The sequence below is a fragment of the Bufo gargarizans genome, chromosome 11, assembly GCF_014858855.1.
Source record: "Bufo gargarizans isolate SCDJY-AF-19 chromosome 11, ASM1485885v1, whole genome shotgun sequence".
Lineage (NCBI taxonomy): Eukaryota > Metazoa > Chordata > Amphibia > Anura > Bufonidae > Bufo > Bufo gargarizans.
Window position 1 is genome coordinate 8,626,770 of NC_058090.1, and position 15,210 is coordinate 8,641,979.

The following is a 15,210-nucleotide window of genomic DNA, read 5'->3' on the forward strand; positions in this document are numbered from 1 at the left end:
TTAAAAAATAAATTGAATCCCCTCCTATTCATCTCATTAAAAAATGTATGGCCACCTGTCAAGAGAGAGTGGGTCCCAGTAGTCCCATCATGTCCCCCTTTTATAGAAAGCAGTGATGGTGACCCAGTAGTATGTGCAGCACCATGCACTGATTTTCCACATAAGTATCATAGATAGTGCCCCCCCCCCCCGATAAAAAATGAAGACAAGGGTGATAGATAAGGTCGATATATTTTATTTATTATGACTGAGTATAGTGAGTTACCCTACCAGGATCCACGCATATTAAGACAATCTTTTCATCGCTGCGCTAAAGCTGTGAAGATTGCGGAATACATGAAAATGAGTCTTGGTCCATGACACAGAAGGATAAGTCACATTGATCGGGGGGGGGGGGGGTATCACTTCAGGCTGCGGGGGAGGGGGGCGGCGTTAGCGAGGCTGAACGGGAAGGACTATGAAGGCTTGAGCGGTATATATGATATCCATATCGAAGGGGTTTTTCGATGGTATTCAACCTAATTCCACACAGAGTAACAGTCACAGTCTATGTTCTTTGTGGCTAAAAGTGACAGGTTTCGATAATGTTTTATTGAAATTTATGTTTATTTTTAATTATTTTTTGGAGTTGATATACGGTTGGTCATGTGCTGATATTACAGCAAGATGGAAGATCTACAAGCCTTAGTACCTAAGGGCCAAAGCTCACAATAGGGGTAGACAGCTGTTCTATGGGACGAGCCAAAACTAAGCAAAATGGCAGCCTGCGCACCCGTATTCAAGGTGGCGAGCCCGCGGAGGGTTAGCGGATCTGGAAATGTTTTATCATAGTGATGATCTGACTAATGATAACTAAACTTGTCAAGGTTTTTGTTGGTAAAATTGGTGCCTTTAAGCCCACCCAAACCTACCTGGGAAGACCCACTTCTGGGTGGGGTTTACATAAACCTCATCCATTTTGGTGCTGGGACGAGCCGAATTTACTGGGATAGTCTCTGAAAATTCTGAACAATTATGTAAATTTGGAACTGATGGAGATGGGGCCCTATTATGGTGTTCGGTTTTGCCACTCAAAGCAGAAGGGCCCCCTTTCTATGACCCATGGGACCAACATGGAGACCACTAAAGGCCCATAGCTATGTGGGCGATTCCTGACTTTTGACTCATCCCATAAACCTGTAACATGATCATGGACACAATTGGACGTCCCACGAAGAACGAATCTGATGGGAAATTTGGGATTCCCCCCCAATTCCACCCTTACAGAGGTGAACGTGGGCCCAGGTCATCAACGCTGTGGATTTACAGGGGGGAACCATTTTTATTTTTAAATCTGGCGCATAGAACCCAATGAGGATTATTAGTATTTGGGAGTAATTTTCGCCAAATTTAAAGTCAACATCTGATTGGGCGCTAGCCCTTATATTAACCCTTACATATCGGGGCAGTAGCTATGCTTTCTCCTCTCTGGTCGTGGAATCAAATAAGCGAAATGACGTTTGACGTAAACTGCGTTTTTCAAAGCACCAAGAAACTTCAGTGGGGAACCTTAACCGATTGAGTGCCAATTCATGAACCCATCCTGCGGCAAGTCAGTCCATCTGTGAATATGTATCATTTCCTCCTCATCATCAGGTCAGGCTCCCTTTGGAAATTTTTGTGCATTTCTTTATAGGAATAAGGCGGGTAGTGCCAGACAAGAACCTTAGAATGTTACTAATCGTGACTTTGTACCCACTGTGCATGCACCATGCGTAAGAACCGCCAATTCTGTTACATGTAACCCAAACTGGTTATGCGACTGGGTCAGTGGAAGGCAATTTCTTCTGGGAAAGCGCTTGTCTGGCACTTCCTTCCTGCACAGCATTAACAGCATTAACTTATATCTTTCCCCATTATGAGATAATGTGTTGTCCCTTTCTTAGGTTCTCGCCTTCAAGACGCCAGCCTTGGGTTATTGCATAGTAGTGACACTGCTGCTGTGTTCCCTTAATATTAAGTGCATGCAATTCTGTGGATTTTTTATTTATTTTTTACATTTAGGGCCCGTCCTATAATAAAATAAAATAAGGTTTGTATTTCCAGGGTATTGAAAATCCTGTGCATGCAGATGCTGCTCTCCACCTCGTGCTGGACCTCTCTGCCGGTTCCAGAGCCATGTCTGGGCAGTCAGTATAGGGAGCGGACTCATGCAGTCAGGGTGCCATTGAGGTACTCTTTCCAAAACACAGGTTGACAGTTTGTAGGCTCCACGTCCTCGCTCCACACAAGCCAGAGCTGATCATTTCTAAGCCAGATTCCCTCCGGACTAAACTTTTGTTTTCTTCTCCCCCTCCAAAGCAAAAGTTCAACACCTAATTAAGGGTGCACAGGAGGAGGGGGGCTGTGTGGCCACGATACTTGGTACTTTGTGTCTAGGCTGTTTCGAGGGTCATTGCATATTCAGAAGCCCGGGTTGTACCATTTTCATCTTTATGGAGTGGTTTCCTTAGGTAAAAATGAAGAAGAAAAAGGTTATTAAAATATAAAATTATAAATGGACTTTTCATCCCAGTACTGATCCTGAGTTACATCCTGTATTATACTGCAGAGCTGCACTCACTATTCTGCTGGTGCAGTCACTGTGTACATACATTACTTATCCTGTACTGATCCTGAGTTACATCCTGTATTATACTGCAGAGCTGCACTCACTATTCTGCTGGTGCAGTCACTGTGCACATACATTACTTATCCTGTACTGATCCTGAGTTACATCCTGTATTATACTCCAGAGCTGCACTCACTATTCTGCTGGTGCAGTCACTGTGTACATACATTACTTATCCTGTACTGATCCTGAGTTACATCCTGTATTATACTGCAGAGCTGCACTCACTATTCTGCTGGTGGAGTCACTGTATACATACATTACATTACTTATCCTGTACTGATCCTGAGTTGCATCCTGTATTATACTCCAGAGCTGCACTCACTATTCTGCTGGAGCAGTCACTGTGTACATACATTACTTATCCTGTACTGATCCTGAGTTACATCCTGTATTATACTCCAGAGCTGCACCCACTATTCTGCTGGTGCAGTCACTGTGTACATACATTACTTATCATGTACTGATTCTGAGTTACATCCTGTATTATACTCCAGAGCTGCACTCACTATTCTGCTGGTGCAGTCACTGTATACATACATTACTTATCCTGTACTGATCCTGAGTTACATCCTATACTATACTCCAGAGCTGCACTCACTATTCTGCTGGTGCAGTCACTGTGTACATACATTACTTATCCTGTACTGCTCCTGAGTTACATCCTGTATTATACTCCAGAGCTGCACTCACTATTCTGCTGGTGGAGTCACTGTGTACATACATTACTTATCATGTACTGATCATGAGTTACATCCTATACTATACTCCAGAGCTGCACTCACTATTCTGCTGGTGCAGTCACTGTGTACATACATTATTTATCCTGTACTGATCCTGAGTTACATCCTGTATTATACCCCAGAGCTGCACTCACTATTCTGCTGGTGGAGTCACTGTGTACATACATTACATCACTTATCCTGTACTGATCCTGAGTTACATCCTGTATTATACTCCAGAGCTGCACTCACTATTCTGCTGGTGGAGTCACTGTGTACATACATTACAAGTAAATAAAAACTAGTAAAATACTGAAGGTAGCTTCGTCTGTAAATGGAGAAGAAACATTGTGCAATTCAAAATCAGTAGGTGGTAATACAGGAGAGGATTGGTAAAGTTACTACTTGTAAGTCCAAACTCAAAGGTGAATAGAAACGTTTTTCATAAATCTTTAGAAATGAAATGAAGTTTTCTGTTACATTTAATTTGTGGTTAGAGTTAATAACAAGGTAATGTAAGAGTTAGGCCTCATGCACACGACCGTTGTGTGCATCCGTGGCCGTTGTGCCGTTTTCCGTTTTTTTTCACGGACCCATTGACTTTCAATGGGTCCGTGGAAAAATCGGAAAATGCACCGTTTGGCAGCCGCATCCGTGAGCCGTGTTTCCTGGCCGTGAAAAAAATATGACCTGTCCTATTTTTTTCACGGCCAACGGTTCACGGGCCCATTCAAGTCAATGGGTCCGTGAAAGAACACGGATGCACACAAGATTGTCATCCGTGTCCGTGATCCGTGTCCGTGATCCGTGTCCGTTTTTTCCTATCATTTCAATGGCAAACTTGACTTAGATTTTTTTTTCATCTTTCATGTCCGTGGATCCTCCAAAAATCACGGCAGACCCACGGAAGAAAAAACGGGCACGGATCACGGTACAACGGAACCACGTTTTGCGGGACGTTAAAAAATACGTTCGTGTGCATGAGGCCTTAATGATGACATCACTGGTTGGCAGGTAGAGTTCAGAAATGTCACCTTGAATAGGAGATCATCTTCATTACCAAGGATGTTGTCTTCCTAGGACACCAAGGGGCTGAGAAAGAATCAGATCCAGAATTCATTACTGGCTGCGAACTGGTCCTGAGCTAATACTGCTCACTGCTGAGGTTTTGATACAATGTATCAGTATAGAGAATTCTATGTGATCGCAACAGAGCTGTTAAACACATCTGATACATTGTAGCGTGCCCTCAGACCAGGAGAGAGAGAATGGTACTGCAGCACTATATAGCTGATAACGAATTGTCTAGACCTGATACACTGTAACAACTCTCCAGCTGTGTCAGCAGATTTGGGTCAGGAGAGGACTTCGGCCTCTGAATGTGAACAAGAAGGTTTCCTTTCACTGACAGCAAGCAGATGGTAACGGTTTGATGCACAAAGCCTATTAAAAAGTTGCTAATCTTTTTATTATACCTTGATTCTGTTTTCTGGCAAGAAACTGGACAAGCCCTGTAAATTGGGGCGGACGCTGGTATGAGAACTGATGCTCCATAGCCACTGTTTGTAATGGAGAGAATGGAATATCTGCCTCCCTAGGGTCTTATAGGGGTTGGCCCCCAACTTTCCCAGACTCCGGCTTAAAGAGAAGGGAAAAGGGAGGTTTATCTGCATTAGACTACATGCACATGACTGTATGTGTTTTGCGGTCCACAAATTGCAGATCCGCAAAGAAAACGGATGACGTTCCGTATGGCATCCGTTTTGTTTGCGGATCCATTGTAAAAATTCCTATCCTTGTCCACAAAATGGACAAGAATAGGACATGCTCTTTTTTTTTTTCCGGGGCTACGAAACAGACAGAACAGACATACGGGTGTGGATAGCACACGTTGTGCTGTCCTCACTTTTTGCGGACCCATTGAAATGAATGGGTCTGCATCCTATCCGCAAAAAAAACGGAACGGACACGCAAAGAAAATACGTTCGTGTGCATGAGGCCTTATCTTGCCATTCAGAACCTCAGGATAGATGAGTGACTACAAGTGAATACAAGATGTTCTCAACGCCCAACTATCCTGATATTTGCGCCAATTTTGCAAACACTTTCCTTGCATCTATTCCTTTTGACTGCGATAATGAATGGTTACCCTTGAGCGAATTCGCCTCCCGTCTGTCCGTCCGAGGCAAACGCCACCGCCGCAATTTACACCACGTCAATCATGGCGTAGATGAGACTGACATATTTTTTAAATAGAGACCGCAGACCTTTTCAAATCATGACTGTAATGGAAGGAAATAACATGGATTGTCTACAGACGGTATAATAAGTTGGGATACGGTACAATGGATGTCAGCAGCAGACGTACAACCCTTTGCATTTTCACCTGTGACATGACAGATCCAGCGCCGGCTTATTAATGGGAGGACTTGATAATCAGACAGCTCTTAAAATCTCCCCACGGAGAGAAGCGGCAATTAGCAGGAGCGTAATGGAAGAAAAAAAAAATTATAATTTTATGCTGACGCTATTCCCTGCAATTACATCAGAGCTGGCGGAACCGGCGGCCGACCATACGGATAACTAAATCCTGATAACAGCCCGCAGGTCAGCGCACGCCATCCGTTAGTTGTGATGTCTTCAGCATCGTTCATAAGCATGCATTAATGATACTCGATCATTTTCGAACATATTTGCAGCCCTCATGCTTAAGGCCTCATGCACACCACCGTATGTATTTTGCAGTCCGCAAAAAATACGGATGAGGTCCGTGTGCACCCCGGGGTCCGTCCACCACCAGGCGCAGCTCCCCGCCTCTCCCATTGAAGAGAATGGGAGCGCACTGCGCATGCGCGGCCACCGCTCCCATTCATTTCTATGGGGCCAACGGAAATAGCCGAGCCAGCGCTCGGCTATCTTCGGCGGCTCCATAGAAATGAATGGAGGGCGGCTGCGCATGCGCAGTGCGCCCTCCTCAAGTTTCTCCGCTCCGTTCTGCTTGTAGGGGTGGGTCCCAGGTGGTGGGACCCGCACCTATCAGACAATTGGGGCGATAGGCTCCCATTGTCTATGATGGGATAACCCCTTTAATTAACGCTAGAAGCATCAGATACTTATGCCCCTGGCCGACAGCTGCAGGACGGTGACACAAATGAATGCTGTGGTAGGAAGTGACAGTATTTTATGCTGCATTGTGATATTTGGTTCTGCTGGGGGGGTATTTTGGGCTGCACTAGGGTATTGCTGGCCCCGCTCACTTCCATTGTGTTAGCCCTGCCTACTTGTGTTGCCTCACTTTCTGTCAATTTGGACCTGCCTGCATCACTTTTAATTTATAAATTTTTTCCGGGGCCAATATAAGTTCCTAGTCCGCCCCAGCTTGCTTTGTTCATAGTTCAACTGCTGCAGTATAAAGCATTCACTCACGTTTGGTGCGGATCCGTCATGGATCTGCACAAACGCTTGCGTTCAGATAATACAACCGTCTGCATCCGTTCAGAACAGATCCATTTGTATGATCTGTAACATAGCCCAAACGGATCCGTCTTGAACACCATTGAAAGTCAATGGGGGATGGATACGTTTTCTATTGCGTCAGAGAAAACGGATCCGTCCCCATTGACTTACATTGTGTGTCAGGACGGATCCGTTTGCCTCCGCATCGTCAGGCAGAAACCAAAACGCTGCAAGCAGGCAAACTGATGCATTCTGAGCGGATCCTTTTCCATTCAGAATGCATTAGGGCAAAACGGATCCGTTTTGGACCGCCTGCGAGAGCCCTGAACGGATCTGACAAACGGAAAGCCAAAACGCCAGTGTGAAAGTAGCCGGGTCGGGATGGGACTTTATTGCTGGGCTCGTGCAGCGCAAACGTCATTGGAAGGTGGAATCTCAACTAAATTTATCAGATTACAATAGACGCAATTTGGAGGGGAGTGGGGGGGGGGGGACACCTCTCACTCATATTCTTAACCCTCACCTAGATCGGAAGAGCTCCATCTGTCATTGCTCTTTGCTATTGTATTGAGACTGTATAGGACTGACAGGAGGGCATAGAAGTCGGAACCTGCCCTAGGACTGCAGTTCATCAATGGTTATACCGGTCCCGATTCTCCGCTTCTGCAAGACTATGAAAGAGGGGCTGGAATCAGGGAGGAATCAGTCAGCTGAGAAGGTCAGAAGGTTGGTGGTAAATAGTATCAATTAGAAAAATGCAACTTTTTTTTTTCAGGTTCTATGTGGTCTTTTGTGTGTGTAGGCCTCATGCACACGACCGTTGTTGTGTTCTGTTCCGCAAAATGGGGATCCGTTTCCGTTTTTGTTTCCGCGTGTCTTCCTTTATTTTTGGAGGACCACCAGACATGAAGGAAAGTAAAAAAAAGTCTAAGTCAAGTTTGCCATGCAAATGATAGGAAAAAAAAAAGACGCGGACGCGCGGACGCGGATGACAATCTTGTATGCCTCCAAGTTTTTTCACTGCCCCATTGACTTGAATGGGTCCGCGAACCGTTTTCCGTGAAAAAACATAGGACAGGTTATATTTTTTTGACGGACTGGAACCACGGATCACGGACGCAGATGACAAACAGTGCATTAGCCGAGTTTTCAACGGACCCATTGAAAGTCAATGGGTCCACAGAAAATCGCGAAAAACTGAACAACGGACACGGAATAAAACAACAGTCGTGTGCACGAGGCCTTAGGGATAGGGTTCAGTTTAGGATGAATGTTGCCATGGTGGTTGGACTTGATTCTCATAGGAGGCCATACATTCTAATCACAAACACCCCCCTAAGGGTTAACACTAGTAATCCTCAGCAAGGGTTTTCCAAGACTTAAACACTGATGACAAGTGTTGAGCGAACTTGTGTTTTAAGTTCGGCATCTAAAGTTTGGGTTCGGGTTATGGAAGAATCGCGTTATGGATTCTCAATTCCGTTATGGTCCGTGGTAGAGGAATCCATAACGCGATTCTTCGATAACCCGAACTTTAGACGCCGAACTTAAAACACAAGTTCGCTCAACACTGCTGATGACCTATTCTCAGGCTAGGTCATCAGTATCTGATCGCTTGGGGTCCGACACCCCAAGCGGCTTAGGATGACGTCGGTTTCCCTAAAACATAGGACTAATGCACACAGTAATGTCACAAATTTTTAGTGGAATAATGCACTAAAAATACTAATATATATTTTTTTTTCAGTTCTTCACAAATTTCAAGATCTCTGTTTATCCTCAGTGAATGACAACTCCCCAAGCTCCATTCAGAGGCAGTAAACCTGCAGATCGCTGGACCTTTCTCTGCTGAGAAGTTGATACAATTGTATCCAGTCACGACAATGCTCTGTAAACAACCTAGACTCTGGACTGATACATTGTATTCAACTAGGGGCTCATGCACACGGCCGTTGCAGTTTTTACGGTCTGCAAATTGCGTATCTGCTAAACACCAGAGACTGCCGCCATTTTTTTAACCCCTTCACAAATGTCCTATCCTTGTCTGTAAAATGGATAAGAATAGGACATGTTCAAATTTTTTTGCATCGGGTGCGGAACAGACATACGGATTGCGGACAGCACACGGAGTGCTGGCCGCATCTTTTGTGGCCCCATTGAAGTAAATGGGTCCGAATCCGATCCGCATTTTTTTGTCAAAAACCACGGTCGTGTGCATGAGCCCTAACAGAGGAATCTGTGCAGCTGATGCGACATTGTCTAGACGTCTCAGCTGAGAGCTGGAGCCGGCAGTGCACAGCCCTAGGCCATGCCGGATACAGTGAGCGCTGGCAGTCTGATCCTTTGCTGGGAGTTCTAACAGAGATGTGAACGTAGCCTAAGGCCTCATGCACACGACCGTTGTGTGCATCCGCGTCCGTTCCGTTATTTTTCACAGTTTAGCGGAGGTCCCATTAATTTCTATGGAGCTGTGAAAAAAAGTTTTTTTCTCCGTGTCCGTGATACATGATTCCAGTCCGTCAAAAAAATAAAACCTGTCCTATTCTTGTCAGTGGAAAATGGGTCCGTCAAAAAAAATGGATGCACAACTGGTATGTCATCCGTGTCTGCGTCCGTGTCCGTTTTTTTTCTACAAGACCTTGGTGCAATAAAATTGCACTTTTCATTAACGTTCCTTTTTTTTTTCCCCCTGTCAGACAAAAAAAAGGAAGACACAAGGAAGCACAACTGAAGCAAAATCGGACACGGACCACTGAAGCCAAATCACTGACAGTGTGCATGAGGCCTAAGAGGTAAGTTCACATCTGCTGGTTTTGCTGTCTGTATAGCACAGTACTTTCCTGTGGACCTGATGGTGGTCTGAAGTTGAAGATGTCATGTGACATCACTCCTTGAAGAAGTTTTCCAAGTGTTTAAGGCAGGCATGTCCAAACTGCGCCCCTCCAGCTGTTGCAAAACTACAGCTCCCAGCATGCCCTAATAGCTGTAAGCTATCCAGGCATGCTGGGAGTTGTAGTTTTGCAACAGCTGGAGGGCCGCAGTTTGGACATGCCTGGTTTAAGGGCTCATGCACACGAACGTATGTATTTTGTGGTCCGCAAAATACAGATCCGATAAAAAACACGGATGACGTCTATGTTCATTCTGTATTTTGCGGAATGGAACAGCTGGCCCCTAATAGAACAGTCTTATCCTTGTCCGTAAAACCTTTTTTTTTTGTTGCGGAATGGACACGGAGTAACTTCCGTTTTTTGTGGACCCATTGAAAAGAATGGTTCCGCATACAAAAGATTTGAATGGACACATGCAAAAAATACGTTGGTTTCATGAGCCCTTAGACTGGGTTTACCTGATCTCACAGTTGCCTGTGCTGGTGCGCCCCCTTGTAGCGCTATGATGTAAGGTGTGAAAGGGTTATCCAGGATTAGACAAACAGCGCCACACCTGTCCATGGGCTGTGCCTGGTATTGCAGCTCGACCCTATTGTAGTGAATTGGGCCTGAGCTGTAATGTCTCTGGAAGAAAGCAACCATGTTTTTCTCATTCTGGACAACCCCTTTAAGGCTCTTAGGTCTGCATTTTACCACCCCGAGGAGTGTATGCGCCTCTCTCCTCAGAAACTCCTGGGTTCTCCCACCTTCATCAAGATTTATTATTCATGTTGAGGCGAGGTTCTGGTCTTCTGCCAAGGCCCATCCGCCTTCTCATCAATCACAATAAACCCTGGTGCCGTCACTGCAATGTTCTCCCCATCTCCTCACATGAATTCCCAGAGCTGCAATCAACGTGAGGATCTGTGCACCCAGCCATGAAGTGCGGGAAGCCTGTCACACAATTCATATGACTATGCATAAACCCTTTCAGGGCTCTCGCCGCAGAGATGGGCGAAAACTGGACTGCGACTGGTGCCGAGAATGGGAAAAGTTACCATCTGAGGGTACTGCGAGCACAGGGACCACCATACCCAGCATATCTTGGGTTAATGGTCACCAGGACTAGTCAACGTCCATTAATCCGGCGTCACCCTGCCTTCTGTACTACACTATTCACTGCCCTCGCCCTATATCTATAACCTAGCAACCCCCTGACAACCAGCATAGGCCAGTGTCTATACAGCCCCTCTCTGTATACACTCTACACTGTCAAGGCATTACCCTAGGATGATGAGAGTTGTACCATATACAGGAGCGGAGAACATGGCATGACCCTCCCATACTATCACCCCGATAATGTGGTGCATTTTGTATTTGAGTTTGGTTTCTTTGCCGCTGCGTGGTGCACGGCGTGAGCCTCACTACAGAGAAGAGACATCACGCAGCGCTGCGAGGAGACGGGCGACCCTGCTATTAATACACAGGGAACATTACAGGGTTTCTTTATTTAGCTGCTGCGATGGATCCAGGAAAGTGACAGCAGCCGAGACACAGAACACAGGCGGAGCGGCGGCGGCGGCAGATAACAGCGAGCAAAGCATTACAATAACACACGGGGTCCCATGAGGTCCCCAACAGCCACCCAAACACCAGAGGAGAGCGGAGAACAGAAACAGTCCTATACTAGGACGATCTCATGGTCATGATGGGGGTTGTAGTGTTCTAAGTATGAGTATAATAGAATTATATCATGGCCATGATAGAGGTTGTAGTGTTCTAAGTACAGAATATACTAGAATTATATCATTGTCATGTTGAGGGTTCTAGTTTTCAATGTACAGAGTATAACAGAATTATATCATGGCCATGATGGGGTTTTAGTGTTCTAAGTACAGAGTATAATAGAATGATATCATGGTCATGATGGGGGTTGTAGTGTTCTCAGTACAGAGTATAAAATAATTATATCATGGTCCTGATGGGGTTGTAGTGTTCTAAGTACAGAGTATAAAATAATTATATCATGGTCATGATGGGAGTTGTAGTGTTCTAAGTACAGAGTATAATAGAATTATATCATGGCCATGATAGGGGTTGTAGTGTTCTAAGTACAGAATATACTAGAATTATATGATTGTCATGTTGAGGGTTCTAGTTTTCAATGTACAGAGTATAATAGAATTATATCATGGCCATGATGGGGTTGTAGTGTTCTAAGTACAGAGTATAATTGAATTATATCATGGTCATGATGGGAGTTGTAGTGTTCTAAGTACAGAGTATAATAGAATTATATCATGGCCATGATGGGGTTGTAGTGTTCTAAGTACAGAGTATAATTGAATTATATCATGGTCATGATAGGGGTTGTAGTGTTCTAAGCACAGAGTATAATAGAATTATATCATGGTCATGTTGGGGGTTCTAGTTTTCAATGTACAGAGTATAATAGAATTATATCATGGCCATGATGGGGTTGTAGTGTTCTAAGTACAGAGTATAATTGAATTATATCATGGTCATGATGGGAGTTGTAGTGTTCTAAGTACAGAGTATAATAGAATTATATCATGGCCATGATGGGGTTGTAGTGTTCTAAGTACAGAGTATAATTGAATTATATCATGGTCATGATAGGGGTTGTAGTGTTCTAAGCACAGAGTATAATAGAATTATATCATGGCCATGATGGGGTTGTAGTGTTCTAAGTACAGAGTATAATAGAATTATATCATGGTCATGATAGGGGTTGTAGTGTTCTAAGCACAGAGTATAATAGAATTATATCATGGCCATGATGGGGTTGTAGTGTTCTAAGTACAGAGTATAATAGAATTATATCATGGTCATGATAGGGGTTGTAGTGTTCTAAGCACAGAGTATAATAGAATTATATCATGGCCATGATGGGGTTGTAGTGTTCTAAGTACAGAGTATAATAGAATTATATCATGGTCATGATAGGGGTTGTAGTGTTCTAAGCACAGAGTATAATAGAATTATATCATGGCCATGATGGGGTTGTAGTGTTCTAAGTACAGAGTATAATTGAATTATATCATGGTCATGATGGGAGTTGTAGTGTTCTAAGTACAGAGTATAATAGAATTATATCATGGCCATGATGGGGTTGTAGTGTTCTAAGTACAGAGTATAATTGAATTATATCATGGTCATGATAGGGGTTGTAGTGTTCTAAGCACAGAGTATAATAGAATTATATCATGGCCATGATGGGGTTGTAGTGTTCTAAGTACAGAGTATAATAGAATTATATCATGGTCATGATAGGGGTTGTAGTGTTCTAAGCACAGAGTATAATAGAATTATATCATGGCCATGATGGGGTTGTAGTGTTCTAAGTACAGAGTATAATAGAATTATATCATGGTCATGATAGGGGTTGTAGTGTTCTAAGCACAGAGTATAATAGAATTATATCATGGTCATGTTGAGGGTTTTAGTTTTCAATGTACAGAGTATAAGGCCCCTTTCACGCGAGTGAGTATTCCACACGGGTGCAATGCGTGATGCGAACGCATTGCGCCTGCGCGGAATCCGGACCCATTTATTTCAATGGGTCTGTGTACATGAGCGTTGGTTTTCACTCATGACTTGTGCGTCGCGTGAAAATCGCAGCCTGTCCTATATGCTGCGATTTTCGCGCAGCCCTGGCCCCATAGAAGTGAATAGAGCTGCGTGGAAAAAAAAGGGCGGATGTGATGCGTTTTTCACTGAAGGTTGCTAAGAGATGTTGTTTGTAAACATTCAGTTCTTTATCACGCGCGTGCAAAACGCATTTAATCGTATTGCACCCGCGCAATAAAAACTGAACTCGATTGCAAACAAAACTGAATGAACTTGCTTGAGAAATCGCGCATTTTTCACTGAACGCATCCACAATGTATCCGGACCTAATCCGCTCACGCTCGTCTGCAAGGGGCCTAATAGACTTGAACTATGGTCATGTCCAGTGAATAGATCATATTGGGAGTAGTAGTGTTCTATGTTCTATGTATAGAGTATATTAGAACTGTATTATAGTCATGTCCAGTGATCAGGTCATGTTGGAGGTTGTAGTGTTCTATTTATAGAATATAATAGAATTATATAATGGTCATGTTGGGGGTTGTGCTCTTGTATGTATAGAGTATAACAGAACTGTATTATGGCTATATCTAGTAGTCAAGTCATGTTGGGAGTTGTAGTGCTGTGTGCATAGTATATAATAGAATTGTATTATGGTCATATCCAGAGGTCTGGTCATGTTTGAGGTTGTAGTACTTTATGTATAGGGTATAATAAAATTGTATTGTGGTCATGCCCTGTGGTCTGGTCATGTTGGGGGTTGTAGTGCTCTGTCTATAGTGTACGATATAATTTTATTATGGTCATCTCATGGTCAGGTCACGTTGGGGATTGTAGTACTCTATGTATTCTGTATAACAGAATTGTTTTATGGTCACGTCCTGTGGCTGGGCCATGTTGGGGGTTGTAGTACTGTATGTACAGTGTATAATAATTTTGTATTCTGGTCATCTTAAGTGGTCAGGTCATGTTGGGAGTTGTAGTATTCTGCGTTCTGTTGATTTCTGTATTTTGTTGCCCCTTCAGATGATTGATGGCATTCTCTCTCCCACATGAATGTTATGCAGCAGAAGCTTAATATCAACAAGTCTCTCTCGGAGCGTCTGAGATCGGCGCTCCCCTCATTAGTTACCCCTCACTGTATAATTATGGAAAAAGCCGTGGAGCAGGGGGTAAAGCAAAGCAATTAATTCAGCCAGCAGTGCACCAATCAGCGCAGCCGCATGACGCTGCGCACCGCTGAGACCACAGAACCTACACAATTTGTTAATTTGTGTAGAAATCCCTGCGGCCATTGCGGCTTCTTGAGGCTTATTTGCCGTTAAACATTTTTTTTGGGGGGGAATAAAGAAAAAAAATTGGGTGTAAATTTTGTAAAATTACTTAGAGTATTAAAGGCGGGAGCTGAACTGCTGGGGAGGATTTTTACTTGCATTACAGTCCTTTCAGCTTATGTGATGCATATTTAAAGGGGAAGGTATATGGAATGTAAGGAACGTATGAAACCGCTCCTCTCTAGTCCTCAGGCAGGCTGTGATATTGCAGTTCTATTCGCATAATAGGACTGAGCTGCAATACCACAAACAACCCATGGATAAAAGGGGCGCTGTTTCTGGGAAAAAAAAATAGCTTCCAAGTGACTGCAAATTGTGTCTGCATTTATTTCTTCCCCCTGAGTAGCACACAATGCTGGGCACCCGCCACCCTTCACCCCAGGGTTGTTTCATGTACCAACCCATGCCATAGGAGACAATGGCTGCAATGGTAACTCCAGCCTTGACTGCCAGCGCTCTAACCTCTCTGGAGGTGGAGGGCGTTTAGATTGATACTGACAGTCTGGCTAACCCAACTTGTGCTCTTTCCTATTCACGGGCCTCTTTAGTTTTCATCACCCTGATTACATAAATATGTATATTGGAAA

At 44.0% G+C, this 15,210-nt stretch overlaps 1 protein-coding gene across 2 annotated transcripts in view; it reads right to left on the bottom strand.

The window, feature by feature from the left end:
- Positions 1-228: 228 nt before the first annotated feature.
- PRIMA1 (proline rich membrane anchor 1) overlaps positions 229-15,210 on the bottom strand; it is a 33,286-nt gene continuing 18,304 nt past the window's right edge. For both annotated transcript variants that reach the window (XM_044271200.1, XM_044271199.1), the window contains exon 5: positions 229-2,487. In XM_044271200.1, coding sequence (XP_044127135.1) covers positions 2,415-2,487 — 73 coding nt within the window. In that variant the 3' untranslated portion in view covers positions 229-2,414. The remainder of the gene's footprint in view (positions 2,488-15,210) is intronic.